The sequence below is a fragment of the Ranitomeya variabilis genome, chromosome 6 (genome assembly GCF_051348905.1).
Source record: "Ranitomeya variabilis isolate aRanVar5 chromosome 6, aRanVar5.hap1, whole genome shotgun sequence".
NCBI lineage: Eukaryota > Metazoa > Chordata > Amphibia > Anura > Dendrobatidae > Ranitomeya > Ranitomeya variabilis.
In genome coordinates this window covers 570,056,369-570,078,042 of record NC_135237.1, presented here as the reverse complement: position 1 = coordinate 570,078,042, position 21,674 = coordinate 570,056,369, and the positions used below count along the sequence as shown (strand labels likewise).

The 21,674-nt window shown below is 52.0% G+C and overlaps 6 protein-coding genes across 6 annotated transcripts; all 6 read left to right on the top strand.

The window, feature by feature from the left end:
• Positions 1 to 2,066: 2,066 nt before the first annotated feature.
• Positions 2,067 to 2,630, top strand: LOC143781687 (histone H2B 1.1-like). Its single transcript, XM_077268416.1, has one exon. The coding sequence runs from the start codon at positions 2,209 to 2,211 to the stop codon at positions 2,587 to 2,589; it is 381 nt and encodes a 126-aa protein (XP_077124531.1). The 5' UTR covers positions 2,067 to 2,208; the 3' UTR covers positions 2,590 to 2,630.
• A 3,349-nt stretch (positions 2,631 to 5,979) lies between these two features.
• LOC143781686 (histone H2B 1.1-like) lies at positions 5,980 to 6,357 on the top strand. The gene has a single exon (XM_077268415.1). It carries the CDS (start codon positions 5,980 to 5,982, stop codon positions 6,355 to 6,357), a length of 378 nt encoding a protein of 125 aa, XP_077124530.1.
• Positions 6,358 to 9,314: 2,957 nt separating this feature from the next.
• On the top strand, positions 9,315 to 9,915 carry LOC143781685 (histone H2A type 1-like). The gene has a single exon (XM_077268414.1). It carries the CDS (start codon positions 9,371 to 9,373, stop codon positions 9,755 to 9,757), a length of 387 nt encoding a protein of 128 aa, XP_077124529.1. The 5' UTR covers positions 9,315 to 9,370; the 3' UTR covers positions 9,758 to 9,915.
• A 4,554-nt stretch (positions 9,916 to 14,469) lies between these two features.
• Positions 14,470 to 15,159, top strand: LOC143781684 (histone H1.10-like). Its single transcript, XM_077268413.1, has one exon. It carries the CDS (start codon positions 14,492 to 14,494, stop codon positions 15,113 to 15,115), a length of 624 nt encoding a protein of 207 aa, XP_077124528.1. The 5' UTR covers positions 14,470 to 14,491; the 3' UTR covers positions 15,116 to 15,159.
• A 697-nt stretch (positions 15,160 to 15,856) lies between these two features.
• LOC143781683 (histone H3) lies at positions 15,857 to 16,320 on the top strand. Its single transcript, XM_077268412.1, has one exon. It carries the CDS (start codon positions 15,865 to 15,867, stop codon positions 16,273 to 16,275), a length of 411 nt encoding a protein of 136 aa, XP_077124527.1. The 5' UTR covers positions 15,857 to 15,864; the 3' UTR covers positions 16,276 to 16,320.
• Positions 16,321 to 20,515: 4,195 nt separating this feature from the next.
• On the top strand, positions 20,516 to 21,116 carry LOC143781682 (histone H2A type 1-like). Its single transcript, XM_077268411.1, has one exon. The coding sequence runs from the start codon at positions 20,572 to 20,574 to the stop codon at positions 20,956 to 20,958; it is 387 nt and encodes a 128-aa protein (XP_077124526.1). The 5' UTR covers positions 20,516 to 20,571; the 3' UTR covers positions 20,959 to 21,116.
• Positions 21,117 to 21,674: the final 558 nt, after the last annotated feature.

The following is a 21,674-nucleotide window of genomic DNA, read 5'->3' as shown; positions in this document are numbered from 1 at the left end:
TACACAGCTGTATATTGAGGTTTGGGGGAATGCAGCACTGTGTGTGTGTGTGTGTGTGTGTGTGTGTGTATATATATATATATATATATATTTATTTGGATCCCGTCAGCCCCGGGTTCTGGGCCCCTGCAGATGCTCAGAGAGGGGACTTCCTGCTCCTCTGGCTGATGTCATGGTGGGAACCTCCAGACTGGGGGGCGCTGTCTTCTGACTTTTCTGTTCCGGTCCTTTAGCAGAAGAGGCCGGGACTGCGGGATCTCATGACCTCCTGCGGTTGTGGCCACATTACACCTGTGAGCGGATCCCAGTGATGGATCTTATCGTTGTGCTAAATACCACCATACCCCCATATAGCGCTGTATATCCACCACTCTCCATACAGTTCTGTATACCCCCATATAGCGCTGGATTTTTTTTTATCATTTGTATTTCAGCTATTCCTCTTCTTCTGGGGGGATGGAGCTGCCGGGGTCTTGTTACACGCCGCGCTCCCCTCTGTCTCCACCTGTACCGTGGATGGAGCAGTTACTGCTGGGGATGAGTCCTGTTGAGCGGCTGTTGCTCCTGATCCTGCATGATTTTCTTTTTGTTTTCCAACAAAATTGTAACATCTAAAAATACCAGAAATCTTACAATGAGCGGGAAATTCGAAATCATTTGCCGGTCACTGAGCGGTTAATCAGAGAGCAGATAAACGTGAGCTCCCGTAACATACCCGCCCCAGAAATCTGCAGTTCCCTCTCAGGTCCGCTCCACCGAGAGCTCGTCTCTGCTGTGGTTGGTGAACAACTGTAAAGCTCCGGACGATCTGTGCTTCTCTGCTGTTCAATCTTCAGGCTCCGGTCACTGGGGGATAGGAAATCACTATGGAGAACTGCAAGAAATGACAGACTCCAAATGGTTAACAATGGAGTCCTGTGGGCGGAGCCGTAGACGTGAAGCTTAATTATTAGCTGACTGCAGAATGTGATATTTCCGCTCCCTGCCTTTATTGCTCCTCCACCACACTCCATACAGTGCAGGATGCCTCTACAGTTCTGTATACCCTCATATAGCGCAGTATATCCACCACTCTCCATATAGTGCTGTATATGTTGCACCCCCATATAGTGCTGTACCCCCATAAAGTGCAGGACGCAATCCACCATTCCAAATATAAATCATAATCCACCACTGCGCCCCCACCAGCTGTAAAGACTATATAGCCATTCGCCCCCCCAATATATACATTAATTAGCCCCTGTAGTATTTGCCCCTAATTACCAGTCACTCCATCCTCAACGCCCCCCACTATGTGCCCCCTCTCCCCGATTCATATTTACATGCCCCTTCCACCCCAATTCGTTATGTCCTGTCCTCTCTCCCCCACATTCAATACATAATTTACCGCCTCACCTTCGAAAGTCATCATTTGCTCTTCCCACCCCCCCACCTTCAGTTTAATTGCTGTCTCCCACTATCCTGTGCAGCCCCCCCCATACAAAACCTTAGGGAGTATGAAGAACCGAAGAATAGAAGACTCTGGAGCCCAGAAGATTAGAGCCCTGTGTGGTGTCAGGCAGACTACAGACCGTGTACACTGCACAACATATAGAAGAGGCGCCGGCTCCTGTGCGGAGGGTGTGGGGGGCTCTGAGAAGAGCCTTTGGTTTGTGGATTGATCGGCGGCAGCGCTCACTTGCTCTTCTTGCTGCTCTCGGTCTTCTTGGGCAGCAGCACGGCCTGGATGTTGGGCAGGACGCCCCCCTGGGCGATGGTCACCCCACCCAGCAGCCTGTTCAGCTCCTCGTCATTGCGCACCGCCAGCTGCAGGTGTCGGGGGATGATGCGGGTCTTCTTGTTGTCCCGGGCAGCATTGCCGGCCAATTCCAGGATCTCGGCGGTCAGATACTCCAGCACAGCGGTCAGATAGACCGGAGCGCCGGCGCCGACTCTCAGCGTAGTTGCCCTTGCGGAGAAGCCTGTGCACACGGCCGACCGGGAACTGCAGTCCTGCCGGGATGAGCGGGTCTTGGCTTTAGCGCGAACCTTCTCTCAGCTGCAGGGGAGGAATGTATGACGTCATACTGATCACATGACTTCGCTTCTCCAATAGAACAGTGAGCAGGCAGCGGTGCTCATTTGCATGGCTGGGCTATAAATGCGGCTGCACTGGGAGGAGCAGGATCACTATTCTCACCTCGCTGAATAGGCTGTTCTGCGATCATCATGCCTGATCCCGCCAAGTCTGCCCCAGCGGCCAAGAAGGGCTCCAAGAAAGCCGTGACCAAGACCCAGAAGAAGGACGGGAAGAAGAGGAGGAAAAGCAGGAAGGAGAGCTACGCCATCTACGTGTACAAGGTGCTGAAGCAGGTGCACCCCGACACCGGCATCTCCTCCAAGGCCATGGGCATCATGAACTCCTTCGTCAACGACATCTTCGAGCGCATCGCAGGGGAAGCCTCCCGCCTGGCTCACTACAACAAGCGCTCCACCATCACCTCCCGGGAGATCCAGACCGCCGTGCGCCTGCTGCTGCCCGGAGAGCTGGCCAAGCACGCCGTGTCCGAGGGCACCAAGGCCGTCACCAAGTACACCAGCGCCAAGTGATCGGCTCCGTGCTCCGCTCCTCACCACAAAGGCTCTTCTAAGAGCCGCCCACACCCTCACTAGAAGAGCTGCTTCTCCGCTGCCTCGTAGGGTTTTGTTCCGTCCTCCTCGGCTGAGGGAATCCGCAGATGTGTCCTAGTGAGATGTAGATCGTGCGCGGTATTTGGCGTCCTGCTCCTTCTCGGTGGTCGGCGGCCTTTCTAGCACACAGGTGTCTCTGGTTCCCGGGTTAGTAGCGCAGTATCTGTTCCCTGTAATACCAGCTGCGGGGAGGGAGCGGGATGTGATCGGTTTCACCGAGCACAGGAGGTGGCTGCCGGCTCAAGCTCCAGTCTTATGAATATAATCTTGGGAAAAACCAACTGCTCAATCCATTTAATATTTACACAAAAAAATACTCCAGCATTGTCATCATGGGAATATTCCGCGACCGATACTGCATGTCTGACTGCAGGCGCTGAGTACTGACATCATGGCGCCCGCTGTCTGTTACGCTGACGGGGGTTGATGGGAGCATAAAGCTCACTCTCATCAATGCGGTCAGCTCTATTGTATTGGCATCCAGCCGATACAGCTGACCCTGCGATGATGGGCGGGGGGCCTACTGCTGGCACAGGGGCACCATAGCAGCCCGGCGGCAATGCATGGAGATCATTTCTTCCTGCTCTGCTGCAGAGCGCTGATACAGCTGCTGTAGTGCAGCTCTGGGTGGAACCTCTGAGAGCGCGGGGCCCTGGGTGACCGCCCCCTCTGCGGCCCCCTAGCTCCGCTACTGCACCTTTGTAGCGTTCGGTGACATAAAGCCCACACACTAGTAATGGAGTCTATAAGACACCTATCCGTTACTAATCTTATAGTTACATTGTAATAAACACAAACCCAGAACAACCTCCTTTATTTGTAAAATGAACACACCGGACATATCACAGGATCTGGATAATGCAAATTAAGTCTCTGTATCCATGAAAGGTAACCGAAGCCTGGCTGAGCCCCAGCTCTTGTATCACAGAACTCCCATACTGCTCCCCTAATCAGGAAATCTACAGGCTCCTGTATGGGCCAGAAACAACCGATGATCGCTCCACACAAGCAGATCTCCCGATATCGGTCCATCCTGGGACCACGCGTTATATGAAGACAAAGAACAGACAAAGCCACAGAGCGGAACTGCCACCTTGTAACCAACATTAGCCCCGCCCCTCCCACTGCTGATTGGCTGAGCACAGAACTGTTGGGGAGTTTGAATTTCCCGCTCATCGTCGTCTCCGCAGCTTCTAAATGTCACAATGTAACTTCTTCCTCTGTAAAGAGAAGGATCCGGAATAGTCTGTAATCTCCCCCGAGCACAAAGGTCTCAGGTTATTTGGAGAATCATGTTATACAGATGCCCGAGTCCCCAGAATATCAGATCTGGGGAGCAAAGGGTTAAATAACAGACGCCACTGATCACAGCAACTCGCTCAGAACCGACAAGATCAGTAGTGAAGGCTCCGAGCTGTAGAGGAGCTCAGCCCCGGATCCCACCCCCGGATCTCCCCATCACCCTCCTCACCTCTATGGCGCCACCTGCTATTTCTCCCGACGCTAGTAGAGACCCGGGCTGTGCAGCCGCAGACACGGCGGGAAGACTGGAGAGGACACAGGAGCATGGACGACGCCCGGTGTCGGGTCGGACGATCCGCTCTTGTATAGTGATCCCCCACTGGAGTCCCTGATTAGTGGCGCAGTGTCCGCAGAAGCGGCGCTGGACATAGCGGGGAGCCGGGACACGGACTGACCGGTGGCCGCATCCTCCTCGCAGGTGATTCGCTGCTTCGCACATTCCCGCTCCGTTCCTGACGGTGCTCGCCAGTTGTTTCTAGTTGGGGAAATGTCGCAGCGATCAGTCCTGAGCTCTGAACAGACAATCTGGTCATCTGAGAGAGAGATCCGGGTGAGGAGCACAGGAGAGGCCGAGATCCGATCACTGCTCCTCTGCCTCCAGCAATAGGTGGCGCCTCCGATCACTTGGGACAGTGAGAACATCAGTGGGAGAATCGCACCGACCCGAGAGCAATAAAGTCACAACCGGCAGCAAAGTCATCAGGCTGATCACAGGATCTAGCAAGGGAAAAGCTCCTATATGGAAGAATGCAGCACTATAGGGGGGTATGCATCACTATGCATGGGTAAAAACGACACATGGGGGTTTCCAGCGCTCTATTGAGGGTATGCAGTGCAACATGGTGTTTGTAGCACTATAAGGGGAGTATATAGCACATATGGACGGGGGTTTACAGTGCTATATGCGATACACAGCATTATGTGTAAGGTATACAGTGCAATATGGAGTTGTAAAGCACTATATGAGGGAATACATTGCTATATGGGCATACATCGCACTATATGAGGGTATACATTGCTATATGGGCATACACCGCACTATATGAGGGTATACATTGCTATATGGACAAACAACGCACTGTATGAGGGTATACATTGCTATATGGGCATACACCGCACTATATGAGGGTATACATTGCTATATGGGCATACATCGCACTATATGAGGGTATACATTGCTATATGGGCAAACAACGCACTATATGAGGGTATACATTGCTATATGGGCATACATCGCACTATATGAGGGTATAGATTGCTATATGGGCATACATCGCACTATATGAGGGTATACATTGCTATATGGGCATACACCGCACTATATGAGGGTATACATTGCTATATGGGCATACATCGCACTATATGAGGGTATACATTGCTATATGGGCATACACCGCACTATATGAGGGTATACATTGCTATATGGGCAAACAACGCACTATATGAGGGTATACATTGCTATATGGGCATACATCGCACTATATGAGGGTATACATTGCTATATGGGCATACACCGCACTATATGAGGGTATACATTGCTATATGGGCAAACAACGCACTATATGAGGGTATACATTGCTATATGGGCATACACCGCACTATATGAGGGTATAGATTGCTATATGGGCATACATCGCACTATATGAGGGTATACATTGCTATATGGGCATACACCGCACTATATGAGGGTATACATTGCTATATGGGCATACATCGCACTATATGAGGGTATACATTGCTATATGGGCATACATCGCACTATACGGGGTACGCAGCAGTATATGGGGATTTACAGCACAGTCTGATGGAGGGGAGATTTATTTATGGAATAACCAATGAACTGCAGAGGGCGGAGCTTCTGATGTTGATCACCTGATTTTCTCACCCAATAGCACAGCGATCTGTCATCAGTGCTCATTTGCATGGTCGGGCTATAAATGCCGCTGCTCTGGGAGAGTCAGGATCATTTTTTATTCTCACTTGTGACAAGAACTATTTGCTTTCATTATGGCTGATCCCAAATCTGCCCCAGCGGCCAAGAAGGGCTCCAAGAAAGCCGTGACCAAGACTCAGAAGAAGGACGGGAAGAAGCGGAGGAAGAGCAGGAAGGAGAGCTACGCCATCTACGTGTACAAGGTGCTGAAGCAGGTGCACCCCGACACCGGCATCTCCTCCAAGGCCATGGGCATCATGAACTCCTTCGTCAACGACATCTTCGAGCGCATCGCAGGGGAAGCCTCCCGCCTGGCTCACTACAACAAGCGCTCCACCATCACCTCCCGGGAGATCCAGACCGCCGTGCGCCTGCTGCTGCCCGGAGAGCTGGCCAAGCACGCCGTGTCCGAGGGCACCAAAGCCGTCACCAAGTACACCAGCGCCAAGTGATCGGCTCCGTGCTCCGCTCCTCACCACAAAGGCTCTTCTAAGAGCCGCCCACACCCTCACTAGAAGAGCTGCTCCTCCGCTGCCTCGTAGGGTTTTGTTCCGTCCTCCTCGGCTGAGGGAATCCGCAGATGTGTCCTAGTGAGATGTAGATCGTGCGCGGTATCTGGCGTCCTGCTCCTTCTCGGTGGTCGGCGGCCTTTCTAGCACACAGGTGTCTCTGGTTCCCGGGTTAGTAGCGCAGTATCTGTTCCCTGTAATACCAGCTGCGGGGAGGGAGCGGGATGTGATCGGTTTCATAAAATCGACGAAAAAAATACTCCAGCATTATCGCTACGATAATATTCAGCGACCGATACTACAAGGGATCTCAGACATGTGACCGATGGGAACCCAATCTGCAGAGAATCTGCTCCTGGAATCAGCCGCCCCGCACTCCTCTATTCACTGCTGTTTCTGTAGTCAGGGCTCCTACCAGATATTCGGACCTCCCAGCTCCCACCTGACTGTGGACTCCGATTCACTGACCACCTACAATCCCTCCATCCGCCGATCTGCGCATCATCCTGCACTGGGGAGCTAAAACTGCCGAGGGAGATCGTCCCTTCTGCTCCCGGCACTTAGGGCTTTGTATGTGTTGGGGGACACGTCTGCTGGGAGCACAAGCTCCGGGATCTCCAGGATTCTGCTCTAAGTCACATGTCCTTTCACCCCTTCATGGATCCATTCATTAGAGCAGATCGGGGAGCGCTGTATGTATCAAGTCCCCGAGCAGCTCCATCCCCAGAAGAGGAAAGTGTCTCCTACAGAATCATAGAGCAAAGACTCGGCTCCATCTAATCCTGTTATAACCTCCCCAGAATAATAATGGCGACCGATAAGAAAACCGATCCCCGTGTTTGGGGGCAGTCAGCTGGGAGGACAGGACCCGGTATTATCACTGGGGTAGAGCTGCCCCCACCGGTATACACAGCGGCCGCCGCTCCAGCAGAGGGGCCGGTAATAATCCGACCGACAAAGAACAGAGATGGAGCGGGAAATTCAAAACCAGCAACGGATCTGTAATCAGCCAATGAGCGAGAGACATCCGCAGGCGCCGACCAATCCTAGATACAGGAATATCCGCCTCCATTTAACTCCTCAGTGGCCGTGTGTGTGCTGATCCCCACTACACACTCGCTTCCCCCACCCGAGACCCGGCAGCGTCACATCAGGCTCCGGGCAGAACAGAGGAGACTTGTCTTAGTCGGGCAGTGATAGGATCAGCGCGGACACCGCAGGGAATCTGCCCAGGATAATAAGCGGTGAGTGAGGAGCCTCCTCCTGTGGAGATGGAGCGGAGGAGAAGCCCTGACAGGGATTAACCCCTCTCCCGCCAGCCTGTCAGTGCAATTGAGTGTCGCTCGCAGAACTCCGCGTCAGAATAATCTGCAGATAGCTGGAAACTATCCCTTATGGAAGGAGGACTTTGTGCAGTGATTGGGACAGATAATGGCGATTCCCCCATAGATCCAGGGAGCGGCTAGTCCGCGGTGCCAGGACTGTATACCCTGCGGCGTGGAAGGCTGTGAGTTCCGGGAGATGTCTCGGGAGTAGCCGCACCCGGTGCTCTATGAGGAGCCGGCTCCCCGTGTGTGATCTCAGTACATGGAGCCGGATCAGTCACTTCAGCCATGAACCTCTGCTCTGTGGTGACCGCAGATCTCCTGTGCTCGGTCTGAGCGATCCCTCAGGAGAACATTAGCGGCTCCTTCCTTTCCCGGCGGAGGTTGTTTGTTCTCCGGATTTGTCACCATTTCTCTCTGCCCCATCCCAGCTGTGGGAGCTCCTGTGCGGCTCCTCTCCCAGTGGCGCAGCGCTGTCTGGAGCTATAGGCTCCTGTCCTCTCGGCTCTGGGTCCTGGTGCCGCTGCCTCCAGGGTTCCACTGGTAATAATGGCAGATTATTTCTCGGTGACATTTCCTGCAGTCTCTCCTTGTGATCGGATCTCCGCACTAACCGCCACTAGACCAGTGCATGACATACATTTTTTTGCATGTGTTGTTCTTTTGGGGTTGTGTTTTACACTGTGGATACGGGGAGACAGTGCACTGGTCCATCAAGTTACGCACGATAAAACTGCACTCGGGTTACCCAAAAGTGTTGCAGATTAGTGGGAAATACAGTCAGCACATGATTTATAGGGCTTCACCTGTACTTGCTGCAAAAGTGCAGCATCCATGGGGAAACGCTTTCAGTTCTGCCGTGCAGATCTCCCCCAGACGACACTAACACGCCACTTTCACAAAGTGAAACCACAGATTTAATGCCTGAGACAAAGAAAGTCGGTGAAACCCATCAATGACCTGACAGAGGTGCCAGGTCGCCGGCTATAATTGTAGCAGCAATTAACCCCTGCTGTTACCAAGCAATCACTTGATATTGTTGGGGCTCAGCTGATTCAACCACAAAACAGTGTGACCGATTAGAATATTTACAGCATACAATATTATATAATAATGGAAGTAACGGATGATGAGGGTAGTAGTGAGGACCAGCGGCGTCCAATAGCAGCTCCTGTAGGTGATCACTGTCTGCAGGCGAATTCCTGGGAGCGAAGATTCTGTCCAGCGATGTTCTAAAGCGACGTCACGTTGCTCTGCTGCTTCCATCCTTGTAATTTGGTGACACAATTTATGGCTGATAGAAGACACAAGTCCAACAAGTGCAAACTACAAATCAACAGAATATTTCTGCATTTTCTTCTGCTCCAAGACAAATATCTGTTTTCATCCCTTATCTATTCTGTTCAAAACAAACGTTCTCTATTGGGTGAGAAACTCATTTGACCAATGGAGAGGTATAAGCTCCGCCCTCTGCAGCTCATTGGTGGTTCTCCAAGTCTCTTCTCTATTGGCAGCTTCAGATCTGTCCAATGACAGGAGAGGAGGGCGGGGCAGCAGACTATATAAGGCGGAAGAACACGTTCTCATCTGTACACGGTTTTCTGTCTTCACAGTTATTTGAATCGATCACCATGTCTGGACGCGGCAAACAAGGAGGAAAGGTTCGCGCTAAAGCCAAGACCCGCTCGTCCCGGGCAGGACTGCAGTTCCCGGTCGGCCGTGTGCACAGGCTTCTCCGCAAGGGCAACTACGCTGAGAGAGTCGGCGCCGGCGCTCCGGTCTATCTGGCCGCTGTGCTGGAGTATCTGACCGCCGAGATCCTGGAATTGGCCGGCAATGCTGCCCGGGACAACAAGAAGACCCGCATCATCCCCCGACACCTGCAGCTGGCGGTGCGCAATGACGAGGAGCTGAACAGGCTGCTGGGTGGGGTGACCATCGCCCAGGGGGGCGTCCTGCCCAACATCCAGGCCGTGCTGCTGCCTAAGAAGACCGAGAGCAGCAAGAAGAGCAAGTGAGCGCTGCCGCCGATTCCTGCAACACCAAAGGCTCTTCTCAGAGCCCCCACACCGTCACCGCAAGAGCTGTAATCGGCCGATGGTCCACACCAGCGTCTGCTACACATGTGCCCCGCGGTATCTAGATACAACTACATACACGATCCGTGCTGCGGTCACCTGAGGCCTGATGTCCATCCTGCCCCATGTCTCCTGGTGATACCGCAGCGGTTATTACCGCGGTATTCTATAATAAATGGTCCAGAGTGTGCGGCTAATACAGTAGATGACGGGAAACTTTCTCCCTCCAGCAGTAGTGGGGAAGCCGGGTTATCATGTAACCTTCACCATCAGATGGAACTTCTAACAGACGCCTCTTGTTTCGGTTCTCGGTTCTCCGAGTAATGGATGCCGGGGGTTAGTCGCTGTCGGCGCAGTATAGGCATCTTCTGCAATAATCTGCATGTGTAGATTCAGCAGGAGGCTCCTCTTTCAGCCACTTAATAAATGCAATCAACTGACATGTGCCCGAAAACATGCGGCCTCAGCACCGGAGCCGCTTATAATTTGCGGACACGACCTATTCTATTACATATCCGTGTATATGGGATCGATGTTTATCTCAGAGGCCGCCATCCATCCCAGAGTCTGGTGATCAGGACGCGGTCACATAGGAGTCTGCACTCCGAGTCCATTCATCAATCCAGCCGCTTTCACTGTTCGCAGCCCTCCTACAACCCACACGGATCCGAGCAGGAAGATACAAGGGATCAGAATCTCCTAACACCAGGACTTGGATGTCTGCTCCGTAGTATCAGCAGAATACGGTAGGACTGTGCACAAATTACTATGAACGGCCCAGTGCGGATATATCCCCACCATACACTCCGGGTATATTTCTGTCCTCGATCATCAGGAGAACAGCATCAACCAGCTCCAGAAGGAACAGACTGAACATCTTAAAATGTGCAGCGTATAATGCCTGCACTGGCAGTCACACAAGCACAGTGACCATCAGTCCCCAGCAGTCAGGTGCAGCCTCTCACTGAGAAGAAGTGGGCGGCTCTGAGAAGAGCCTTTGGGTTGTCAGGACAGAAGAGAACACAATTAACCTCCGAAGCCGTAGAGAGTGCGGCCCTGGCGCTTGAGCGCGTACACCACGTCCATGGCGGTGACGGTCTTCCTCTTGGCGTGCTCGGTGTAGGTGACGGCGTCACGGATCACGTTCTCCAGGAAGACTTTCAGGACGCCGCGAGTCTCCTCATAGATGAGGCCGGAGATGCGCTTGACGCCTCCCCTGCGAGCGAGACGGCGGATGGCAGGCTTGGTGATGCCCTGGATGTTATCCCGGAGCACCTTCCTGTGCCGCTTGGCGCCGCCCTTCCCGAGACCTTTTCCTCCTTTGCCGCGACCAGACATCTTCTGCAGTGAGCAAAAACTGTTGCGGGAGCCGCACGGACTCCTCCTTTATATGGAGGAAGAAAGGACCAGAGAGAGAACTGCAGAGATGACGCGCTTCCAGGGCGGGGCTTACAGAATCTACATTAGCCCCTCCCTTCCTCTGCTGATTGGCTGAACGCAGAACTGCTGGGAAGTTTGAATTTCCCGCTCATTGTTCAGTTTCTGCAAATATTTTTCCAGCTTGTATTATATGCAATTTCCTCCCCTTCTAACTGAAGGTATCCCGAATATTGTCATCACCGCTCCAGATCATACTCTCCACGATGTATGATGCCCCCTCCCCCACAGTTAACCCCCCCCACACAGTATGATGCCCCCTACGACATATGAAGCACACAGCTGTACCCCCAATACAGAGTGATACCCACACAGCAGGATGCCCCCACAGTTACTGTCTGGGGGTATGATACCCCAGTTACTCCCAAAACACTATGATGCCCTAAGTCACCCCCAAACAATATGATGCACCCACAGTTGCCCCCTATACAGTGTGAGCGACCCAACCTCAGCCTAATGCAATGATTAACGATTGTTCATTTTCTGATGAGTCTTCCATTAATGGAGATTTGGAAGGGTGAAAGCAGCAAGTGAAATTAGAAGAGATATTTCATCATATCAACATCCGGTGATTAAATGTTCATTTATGTCATTGCCTCATGTGCAAATCACAACCCAGAAAGACACATTTGTATGTATTGTTTATATACAATGTTATGTTTTAATGCAAAATTACAGGAATGTGCCCTTAATTGTAAAGTACACATTGTTAGTTTTTTTGTTTATTTTAATTGTTCGTCTTAGGTTGCCGTCACACTAGCAGTGTTTGGTCGGTATTTTACATCAGTATTTGTAGCCAAAACCAGGAGTGGAACAAATAGAGGAAAAGTATAATATAAACATCTGCACCACTTCTGCATTTTTCACCCACTCCTGGTTTTGACTTACAAATACTGATGTAAAATACTGACCAAATACTGCTAGTGTGACGGCATCTTTAATGTAAAAACTGTACTGGCAGCAACCCAAAATAGAAAAATAATCCCTGCTACATCGGCCTCTACAGTGCCAGAGGCATTTACTTTTTTATAACCAGGACTTCCTTCTTAGACGTTAGGGCAGTGCACCCATTAAATGCTGCAGGTCCTAGTAGGGCGTTGTAGGAAAAAACAGGTCGGATCCACTGCAAATTACAGCACGAAGGGCATTATTGTTGCAGTGAAATCCGCAGCAGAAAAGTCCCTAAACTTCCACATCAGTAGCAATCTGCATCGTGTATCCCCCCCTCCCCCCATAAGGTGGCTTTGACGTCCTGCAGCAGCATATCATCCCGCACCACAGTGAAGACACTTTAGGGAAGACAGAGGCGGGTTATCACCTTCACCACTTCTGTCTTCTCCTTTGCTACATATCGAAGTGTTGGCAATGCTGATGAGTATTCTGGACCCAGCGATCACTTGGCTGGATGTGGAAACGTGCAGAGGAAAAACCAGGATGATGAAAGGGATTACAGCAGCACCCCACACGTGCAGATGGCGGTGCCTAGAAAATCTAGTACATCAGCCTGATTCTGTTCTGCAGAGGTGCTGACATGAAGGATTGATCATCTCTCCCCTGAGAGAGAGAAAGACAAAGACAGAGAAAGGAAAAGAGAGAGAGAAAGAGACAAGAGAGAAAGAAATAGAGAGATAAATAGAAAGAGAGAGAGAAAAAGAAAGAAAGACAGAGAGAGAAGAAAGAAGGGGAGAAAGAAAGAGAGATAGAGAAAGAAGAAGAGAGAGAGAATGAAAGAGAGGAGAGGGAAAGAGAAAAACGAGGATGATGAAAGGGATAACAGAAGCGCCCCACGTGCAGATGGCGGTGCCTAGAAAAACTAGTACATCAGCTTCATTCTGGAGAGGTGCTGACATGAAGGATTGATCATTGAGAGAAAAAAAGAGAGAGCAAGATAGAGATAAAGTGAGAGAAAGAGAGGGAGAGAGAAATAGAAAGAAAGAGAGAAAAGGAAAGAAAGAAAGAGAAAGAAAAAGTGAGAGTGAAAGAAAGAGATATAGAGAAAGAAAAAGAGAGGAGAGAGTAAAGAGAGAAAGGAGAGAGAAAAAATGAAAGAGTGGAGAGAGAAATAGAAAGAAAGAAAGAGGGAGTGCGATAGAGAAAGAGAGATAGAGAATGAAGAAGAGGATGAGAGAGAGGAGAGACAGCTCTATACTGTACACACCGCTCTATACTGTACACAGCTCTATACTGTACACACCGCTCTATACTGTACACACCGCTCTATACTGTACACAGCTCTATACTGTACACACCGCTCTATATTGTACACACCGCTCTATACTGTACACTCTGCTGTATATACTGTACACTCTGCTCTATATATACTGTACACTCTGATCCTATATACTGTACATACTGCTCTATATACTCTACCCTCTCCTCTATATGTACTGTACACACCGCTCTATACTGTACACTCTGCTGTATATACTGTACACACCGCTCTATACTGTACACTCTGCAGTATATACTGTACACTCTGCTGTATATACTGTACACTCTGATCCTATATACTGTACATACTGCTCTATATACTCTACCCTCTCCTCTATATGTACTGTACACACTGCTCTATACTGTACACACTGCTCTACTGATGTGGAACACGTGTACCCCCAATCCTCTGCACATACGGGGTACAGTGATATCACAGGTCAGGGAGGGGGCAGTCAGCGGAGCCGTCGCCTGTGTTACCCTTCTGGGCTCTCAGCAGCTCCAGCTCGTCCCCACATCGCACAATCCGCTTCCTGTACGATAGACATTGGAGTAAAGATCCCTGTGATGGTGACAAGAGCCGGGAATAGGAGGAACGAGCTCCCGCAGCAGATTTATCTCCCCGGATACACAGTGATGCGCAGATCTGGAGGACGGCGGCGATGATCCCGGGATTTCCTCTCCGCTCTTTCCCGGCATCTCTGCTAGTGACAGCTACAAACAGTCGGTGGAGATGTTGGAGAAGGAGAAGCGACGGAGGAAGCGCGCTCTGCTGTCCGGTGTTAGCCGGTAAAGGGCTTTTATCCCGGGCAGGGAAGCACAAGGGGAGAGCGGAGCTTCACACGGACTTAGCTGGGAGGAGGCGGGGCCTGTGTCCACTATCAGCCAATAGATGCTCAGGACGGTGCAGGTCAGCAGCCAATCAGTGCGCAGTAAGCCTGTACATATAACAGGCGCCTCCAGCTTCCGGCCTCAGTGTTTTCCTTCCTGTCAGGAGAGATTTTCGTTCAGTTTCTGCCGTACATAATGGCAGAGACCGCGCCAGCCGCCGCTCCCCTTGCCGCAGAACCGGCCGCCAAATCCAAGAAGCAGCCGAAGAAATCCGCCGCCAAGAAAAGCCATAAACCCTCCGGCCCCAGCGTCTCCGAACTGATCGTGAAAGCCGTGTCCGCCTCCAAGGAGCGCAGCGGGGTGTCTCTGGCCGCCCTGAAGAAGGCTCTGTCTGCCGGAGGGTACGATGTAGAGAAGAACAACAGCCGCCTGAAGCTGGCCGTCAAGTCTCTGGTCACCAAGGGTGCCCTCCTCCAGGTGAAGGGCAGCGGCGCCTCCGGGTCCTTCAAGCTGAACAAGAAGCAGGAGACGAAGGACAAAGTATCCAAGAAGAAGTCAGCAGCTGCGGCCAAGCCCAAGAAACCCGCTGCTGCCAAGAAAGCCGCCAAATCTCCGAAGAAGGCCAAGAAGAGCCCGAAAAAGGCCAAGAAGCCTGCAGCAGCTGCCAAGAAAGCGGCCAAGAGCCCCAAGAAGCCGAAAGCCGCTCCCAAACCCAAGAAGGTGACGAAGAGTCCGGCTAAGAAGGTGGCGAAACCGAAAGCTGCCAAGAGTCCAGCTAAGAAGGCTGTGAAAGCCAAGAAGCCCGCGGCTAAGAAATAAGCTGCAGCCCCTGTTCTGTCACCACAAAGGCTCTTATCAGAGCCACCACCTTGTCCCCGCAGAGCTGTATGATCAGAGCCACCACCACCTCCTCCCCTCAGAGCTGTAGGATTAGTGCCACCACCACCTCCCCGCAGAGCTGTATGATCAGAGCCACCAGCTCCTCCCCGCAGAGCTGTATGATCAGTGCCACCAGCTCCTCCCCGCAGAGCTGTAGGATTAGTGCCACCACCACCTCCCCGCAGAGCTGTATGATCAGTGCCACCAGCTCCTCCCCGCAGAGCTGTATGATCAGAGCCACCACCTCCTCCCCGCAGAGCTGTATGATCAGAGCCACCTCCTCCTCCCCGCAGAGCTGTATGAACAGTTCTTGTTCTTCTAATGTTATTAATATAACTGATGGTGGGTGCAGTCTCAGGATGGGGGGATGGTGTGATCTGATGATGATGCGGGAGCTGCACTGTACAGCGCTATACGCGGGGACACTCAACGCATCAGGTGGTCCTGCAGCGGCAAATGAGTGACCTGAGGAAACGCAACATGAAAGAGGCGGGGACTTCAGGGGGGCGGGATTACTGTTTGGGAGGCGGAGCACATGAACCCTTATTGGCCTCTTTTTTTTCATGAAAGAACCAATGGAGTGCAGGGGGCGTGTTTCCCAGAGACCAATGAGGACACGCACAGGAGCATAAATGCCCTGCTCCCGCCGCTGCGCTCATCACATCTGTGCACGTTGTGTATACAGAGCTATGGCCAGAACCAAGCAGACCGCTCGTAAATCCACCGGAGGGAAAGCTCCCCGCAAGCAGCTGGCCACTAAGGCCGCCAGGAAGAGCGCTCCTGCCACTGGCGGAGTGAAGAAGCCGCATCGTTACCGCCCGGGAACAGTCGCTCTGCGTGAGATCCGCCGCTACCAGAAATCCACCGAGCTGCTGATCCGTAAGCTTCCCTTCCAGCGCCTGGTGAGAGAAATTGCCCAGGATTTCAAGACCGATCTGCGGTTCCAGAGCTCGGCAGTGATGGCGCTGCAGGAGGCCAGCGAGGCTTATCTGGTGGGGCTGTTCGAGGACACAAATCTGTGCGCCATCCACGCCAAGAGGGTCACCATCATGCCCAAAGACATCCAGCTGGCCCGCAGGATCCGTGGGGAGAGAGCTTAGATCTGCCCTGGCAGGGACCACAATACAAAGGCTCTTTTCAGAGCCACCAAATCCTCCCACAAACGAGCTGAGTCCTGAACGGTCCATTTTCTGCGCGTATTCTCCATATACGGAGCACGGTCACTATCGGTAGTAGACGGCGGCTGCTGTTTCCGACATTGCAGGTGATCCGCGATATTCCAGTTACCGCTCCGCACCTTCTCTATTATTCTCACCCAGTCCAAGTGTGCGACATCTATTACATAACTGACGTTTTATAAGGGCAGGGTAAAGTGTGCAGAGCACAGCCCGGGTCTGTGGTGGTGGAGGCGCGGTTTCTGTACAGCGCAGACGTAAATGGGGTCCTAGTGCCGCCTCTGCAGTCTTGCGGCTTTAGGTTGTTCTCTTGTTCTGATCGGAGATCTCTGCGTTTAGTTTTTATTAATAACCTCACTTGTCCCCCAGATCGGTGATTGGCGCCTTTATGTGAATCTATTCTGCCTGACACTGATCGAAGCAGATCCCTCCCCCCATCACTACAGATCACACTTGTGGTAGTTGGGTCGTTATGTAATTATCGTGTATTTGAGTTTTCCCATCTTCTCTGGGGCTGGAGACGCCGGGGGGCTGGTTACATGCAGCTCCCTGCTCTGCAGTGACCGGTAACGGCCGCCAGTCCGGCCCCACGTGTATGATGAGTGACTGCCGGGGATCAGATGAGTTTTCTGTAGTTCATTGTCCCTAAAATATAATTTTTATTCTATTCTCCAACATTTGGCAGAAGCTTGAAAATAGCAACAGAAATAACAATGCAAAATGATCTAAATAACCAACAGATCTAGCAGCGGCGCCGAGATGAGAAGACTAGAGAGGCGGGAAAAGAAGAGGACAATAAGCGGAAAATGCAAAATCTCCAACCGTCCTGTGCTCAACCAATCACAGACGAAAGGGAGGAGCTAACTGCAAATTTTGTACTAGAAATCTCGCCTCGGAAGCGCGTCATCCCCGGTTCCGGTACCGTCCTCTGATGCTGGGCATGGGCGGATGGTTCTGTTGCAGCTTTGGGTGCTGAAATTCCCGCCTTGTGGCTTCAGTTCCTTCCTGCATCTCGTGGTGTCAGGACAGGCGGCTAGAGGACGATGTTTGTGTGCAATGATGGCTTGTTCTGGAGCCTCAAATGTATCTATGGTTCCCAGATGATAAGGGAGCAATACTCACTGGACAGCAGAGCTGGAGTTCAGCAGAGCTGTGGGTTCCCGGTGGAAGGAGAGAAGCCGCATTATCCAGATTCTGGGATGTGCCCACAGTGTGTGATCTGGGACTAGGGTCTTTTCCGATATCTTGACCTAGAAAGACTGACCTGGTTTTCCCAAGCAGATCCCTCCACAGCTCTAATGACGGGGCAACTCCCGGCGTTTTCTAAATCTATGTTAAGATGTTGTCCTAAGATCCTGCTCTTATCGGGCTCTGATTAGTATCGGGCGCTGATTAGTATCGGGCGCTGATTAGTATCGGGCGCTGATTAGTATCGGGCGCTGATTAGTATCGGGCTCTGATTAGTATCGGGCTCTGATTAGTATCGGGCGCTGATTAGTATCGGGCTCTGATTAGTATCGGGCGCTGATTAGTATCGGGCGCTGATTAGTATCGGGCGCTGATTAGTATCGGGCGCTGATTAGTATCGGGCTCTGATTAGTATCGGGCTCAGCGTCTCTGCAGGGTACAATATCCCCTGTGCGGCTGCCTGTAGTATCGGTCACAGCCTGGGACGTGTCTTCTATACTCTCCCCTCTTATTTTCCTCCGCGTCTTTCCATACTGGAGCCGGCACCGCGGACTTCGAGGGATGCGGTTTCTTCTCATTGATCTATCACATAAACCTAACCGATTTATGGGGGAGATATCCGCACACTGCCTCCCAGAGACCTCTATGCGCACAGTACATACCCCGGTGTGATGCGGTTACTACAGACCTGCCGTGGGGTGAATGTTTATTCTGCTACATGATATTATACGGAACAGGGGGCAGCGAATATTCACAGGGAATGTGGCTGTATGAGGCAGCTGGATAGATGGACGCCCTGTGTACCGGGTACGGAGACTCCTATGTGATGACCACGTCCTGGACACTAATGTTTCGGATGGATGGCGCCTCTGAAGACTATTATAACCTCCCCAGAATAATAATGGCGACCGATAAGAAAACCGATCCCCGTGTTTGGGGGCAGTCAGCTGGGAGGACAGGACCCGGTATTATCACTGGGGTAGAGCTGCCCCCACCGGTATACACAGCGACCGCCGCTCCAGCAGAGGGGCCGGTAATAATCCGACCGACAAAGAACAGAGATGGAGCGGGAAATTCAAAACCAGCAACGGATGAATGAGCGAGACACATCCGCAGGCGCCGACCAATCCTAGATACAGGAATATCCGCCTCCATTTAACTCCTCAGTGGCCGTGTGGGTGCTGATCCCCACTACAGACTCGCTTCCCCCACCCGAGACCCGGCAGCGTCACATCAGGCTCCGGGCAGAACAGAGGAGACTTGTCGGGCAGTGATAGGATCAGCGCGGACACCGCAGGGAATCTGCCCAGGATAATAAGCGGTGAGTGAGGAGCCTCCTCCTGTGGAGATGGAGCGGAGGAGAAGCCCTGACAGGGATTAACCCCTCTCCCGCCAGCCTGTCAGTGCAATTGAGTGTCGCTCGCAGAACTCCGCGTCAGAATAATCTGCAGATAGCTGGAAACTATCCCTTATGGAAGGAGGACTTTGTGCAGTGATTGGGACAGATAATGGCGATTCCCCCATAGATCCAGGGAGCGGCTAGTCCGCGGTGCCAGGACTGTATACCCTGCGGCGTGGAAGGCTGTGAGTTCCGGGAGATGTCTCGGGAGTAGCCGCACCCGGTGCTCTATGAGGAGCCGGCTCCCCGTGTGTGATCTCAGTACATGGAGCCGGATCAGTCACTTCAGCCATGAACCTCTGCTCTGTGGTGACCGCAGATCTCCTGTGCTCGGTCTGAGCGATCCCTCAGGAGAACATTAGCGGCTCCTTCCTTTCCCGGCGGAGGTTGTTTGTTCTCCGGATTTGTCACCATTTCTCTCTGCCCCATCCCAGCTGTGGGAGCTCCTGTGCGGCTCCTCTCCCAGTGGCGCAGCGCTGTCTGGAGCTATAGGCTCCTGTCCTCTCGGCTCTGGGTCCTGGTGCCGCTGCCTCCAGGGTTCCACTGGTAATAATGGCAGATTATTTCTCGGTGACATTTCCTGCAGTCTCTCCTTGTGATCGGATCTCCGCACTAACCGCCACTAGACCAGTGCATGACATACATTTTTTTGCATGTGTTGTTCTTTTGGGGTTGTGTTTTACACTGTGGATACGGGGAGACAGTGCACTGGTCCATCAAGTTACGCACGATAAAACTGCACTCGGGTTACCCAAAAGTGTTGCAGATTAGTGGGAAATACAGTCAGCACATGATTTATAGGGCTTCACCTGTACTTGCTGCAAAAGTGCAGCATCCATGGGGAAACGCTTTCAGTTCTGCCGTGCAGATCTCCCCCAGACGACACTAACACGCCACTTTCACAAAGTGAAACCACAGATTTAATGCCTGAGACAAAGAAAGTCGGTGAAACCCATCAATGACCTGACAGAGGTGCCAGGTCGCCGGCTATAATTGTAGCAGCAATTAACCCCTGCTGTTACCAAGCAATCACTTGATATTGTTGGGGCTCAGCTGATTCAACCACAAAACAGTGTGACCGATTAGAATATTTACAGCATACAATATTATATAATAATGGAAGTAACGGATGATGAGGGTAGTAGTGAGGACCAGCGGCGTCCAATAGCAGCTCCTGTAGGTGATCACTGTCTGCAGGCGAATTCCTGGGAGCGAAGATTCTGTCCAGCGATGTTCTAAAGCGACGTCACGTTGCTCTGCTGCTTCCATCCTTGTAATTTGGTGACACAATTTATGGCTGATAGAAGACACAAGTCCAACAAGTGCAAACTACAAATCAACAGAATATTTCTGCATTTTCTTCTGCTCCAAGACAAATATCTGTTTTCATCCCTTATCTATTCTGTTCAAAACAAACGTTCTCTATTGGGTGAGAAACTCATTTGACCAATGGAGAGGTATAAGCTCCGCCCTCTGCAGCTCATTGGTGGTTCTCCAAGTCTCTTCTCTATTGGCAGCTTCAGATCTGTCCAATGACAGGAGAGGAGGGCGGGGCAGCAGACTATATAAGGCGGAAGAACACGTTCTCATCTGTACACGGTTTTCTGTCTTCACAGTTATTTGAATCGATCACCATGTCTGGACGCGGCAAACAAGGAGGAAAGGTTCGCGCTAAAGCCAAGACCCGCTCGTCCCGGGCAGGACTGCAGTTCCCGGTCGGCCGTGTGCACAGGCTTCTCCGCAAGGGCAACTACGCTGAGAGAGTCGGCGCCGGCGCTCCGGTCTATCTGGCCGCTGTGCTGGAGTATCTGACCGCCGAGATCCTGGAATTGGCCGGCAATGCTGCCCGGGACAACAAGAAGACCCGCATCATCCCCCGACACCTGCAGCTGGCGGTGCGCAATGACGAGGAGCTGAACAGGCTGCTGGGTGGGGTGACCATCGCCCAGGGGGGCGTCCTGCCCAACATCCAGGCCGTGCTGCTGCCTAAGAAGACCGAGAGCAGCAAGAAGAGCAAGTGAGCGCTGCCGCCGATTCCTGCAACACCAAAGGCTCTTCTCAGAGCCCCCACACCGTCACCGCAAGAGCTGTAATCGGCCGATGGTCCACACCAGCGTCTGCTACACATGTGCCCCGCGGTATCTAGATACAACTACATACACGATCCGTGCTGCGGTCACCTGAGGCCTGATGTCCATCCTGCCCCATGTCTCCTGGTGATACCGCAGCGGTTATTACCGCGGTATTCTATAATAAATGGTCCAGAGTGTGCGGCTAATACAGTAGATGACGGGAAACTTTCTCCCTCCAGCAGTAGTGGGGAAGCCGGGTTATCATGTAACCTTCACCATCAGATGGAACTTCTAACAGACGCCTCTTGTTTCGGTTCTCGGTTCTCCGAGTAATGGATGCCGGGGGTTAGTCGCTGTCGGCGCAGTATAGGCATCTTCTGCAATAATCTGCATGTGTAGATTCAGCAGGAGGCTCCTCTTTCAGCCACTTAATAAATGCAATCAACTGACATGTGCCCGAAAACATGCGGCCTCAGCACCGGAGCCGCTTATAGCTTGCGGACACGACCTATTCTATTACATATCCGTGTATATGGGATCGATGTTTATCTCAGAGGCCGCCATCCATCCCAGAGTCTGGTGATCAGGACGCGGTCACATAGGAGTCTGCACTCCGAGTCCATTCATCAATCCAGCCGCTTTCACTGTTCGCAGCCCTCCTACAA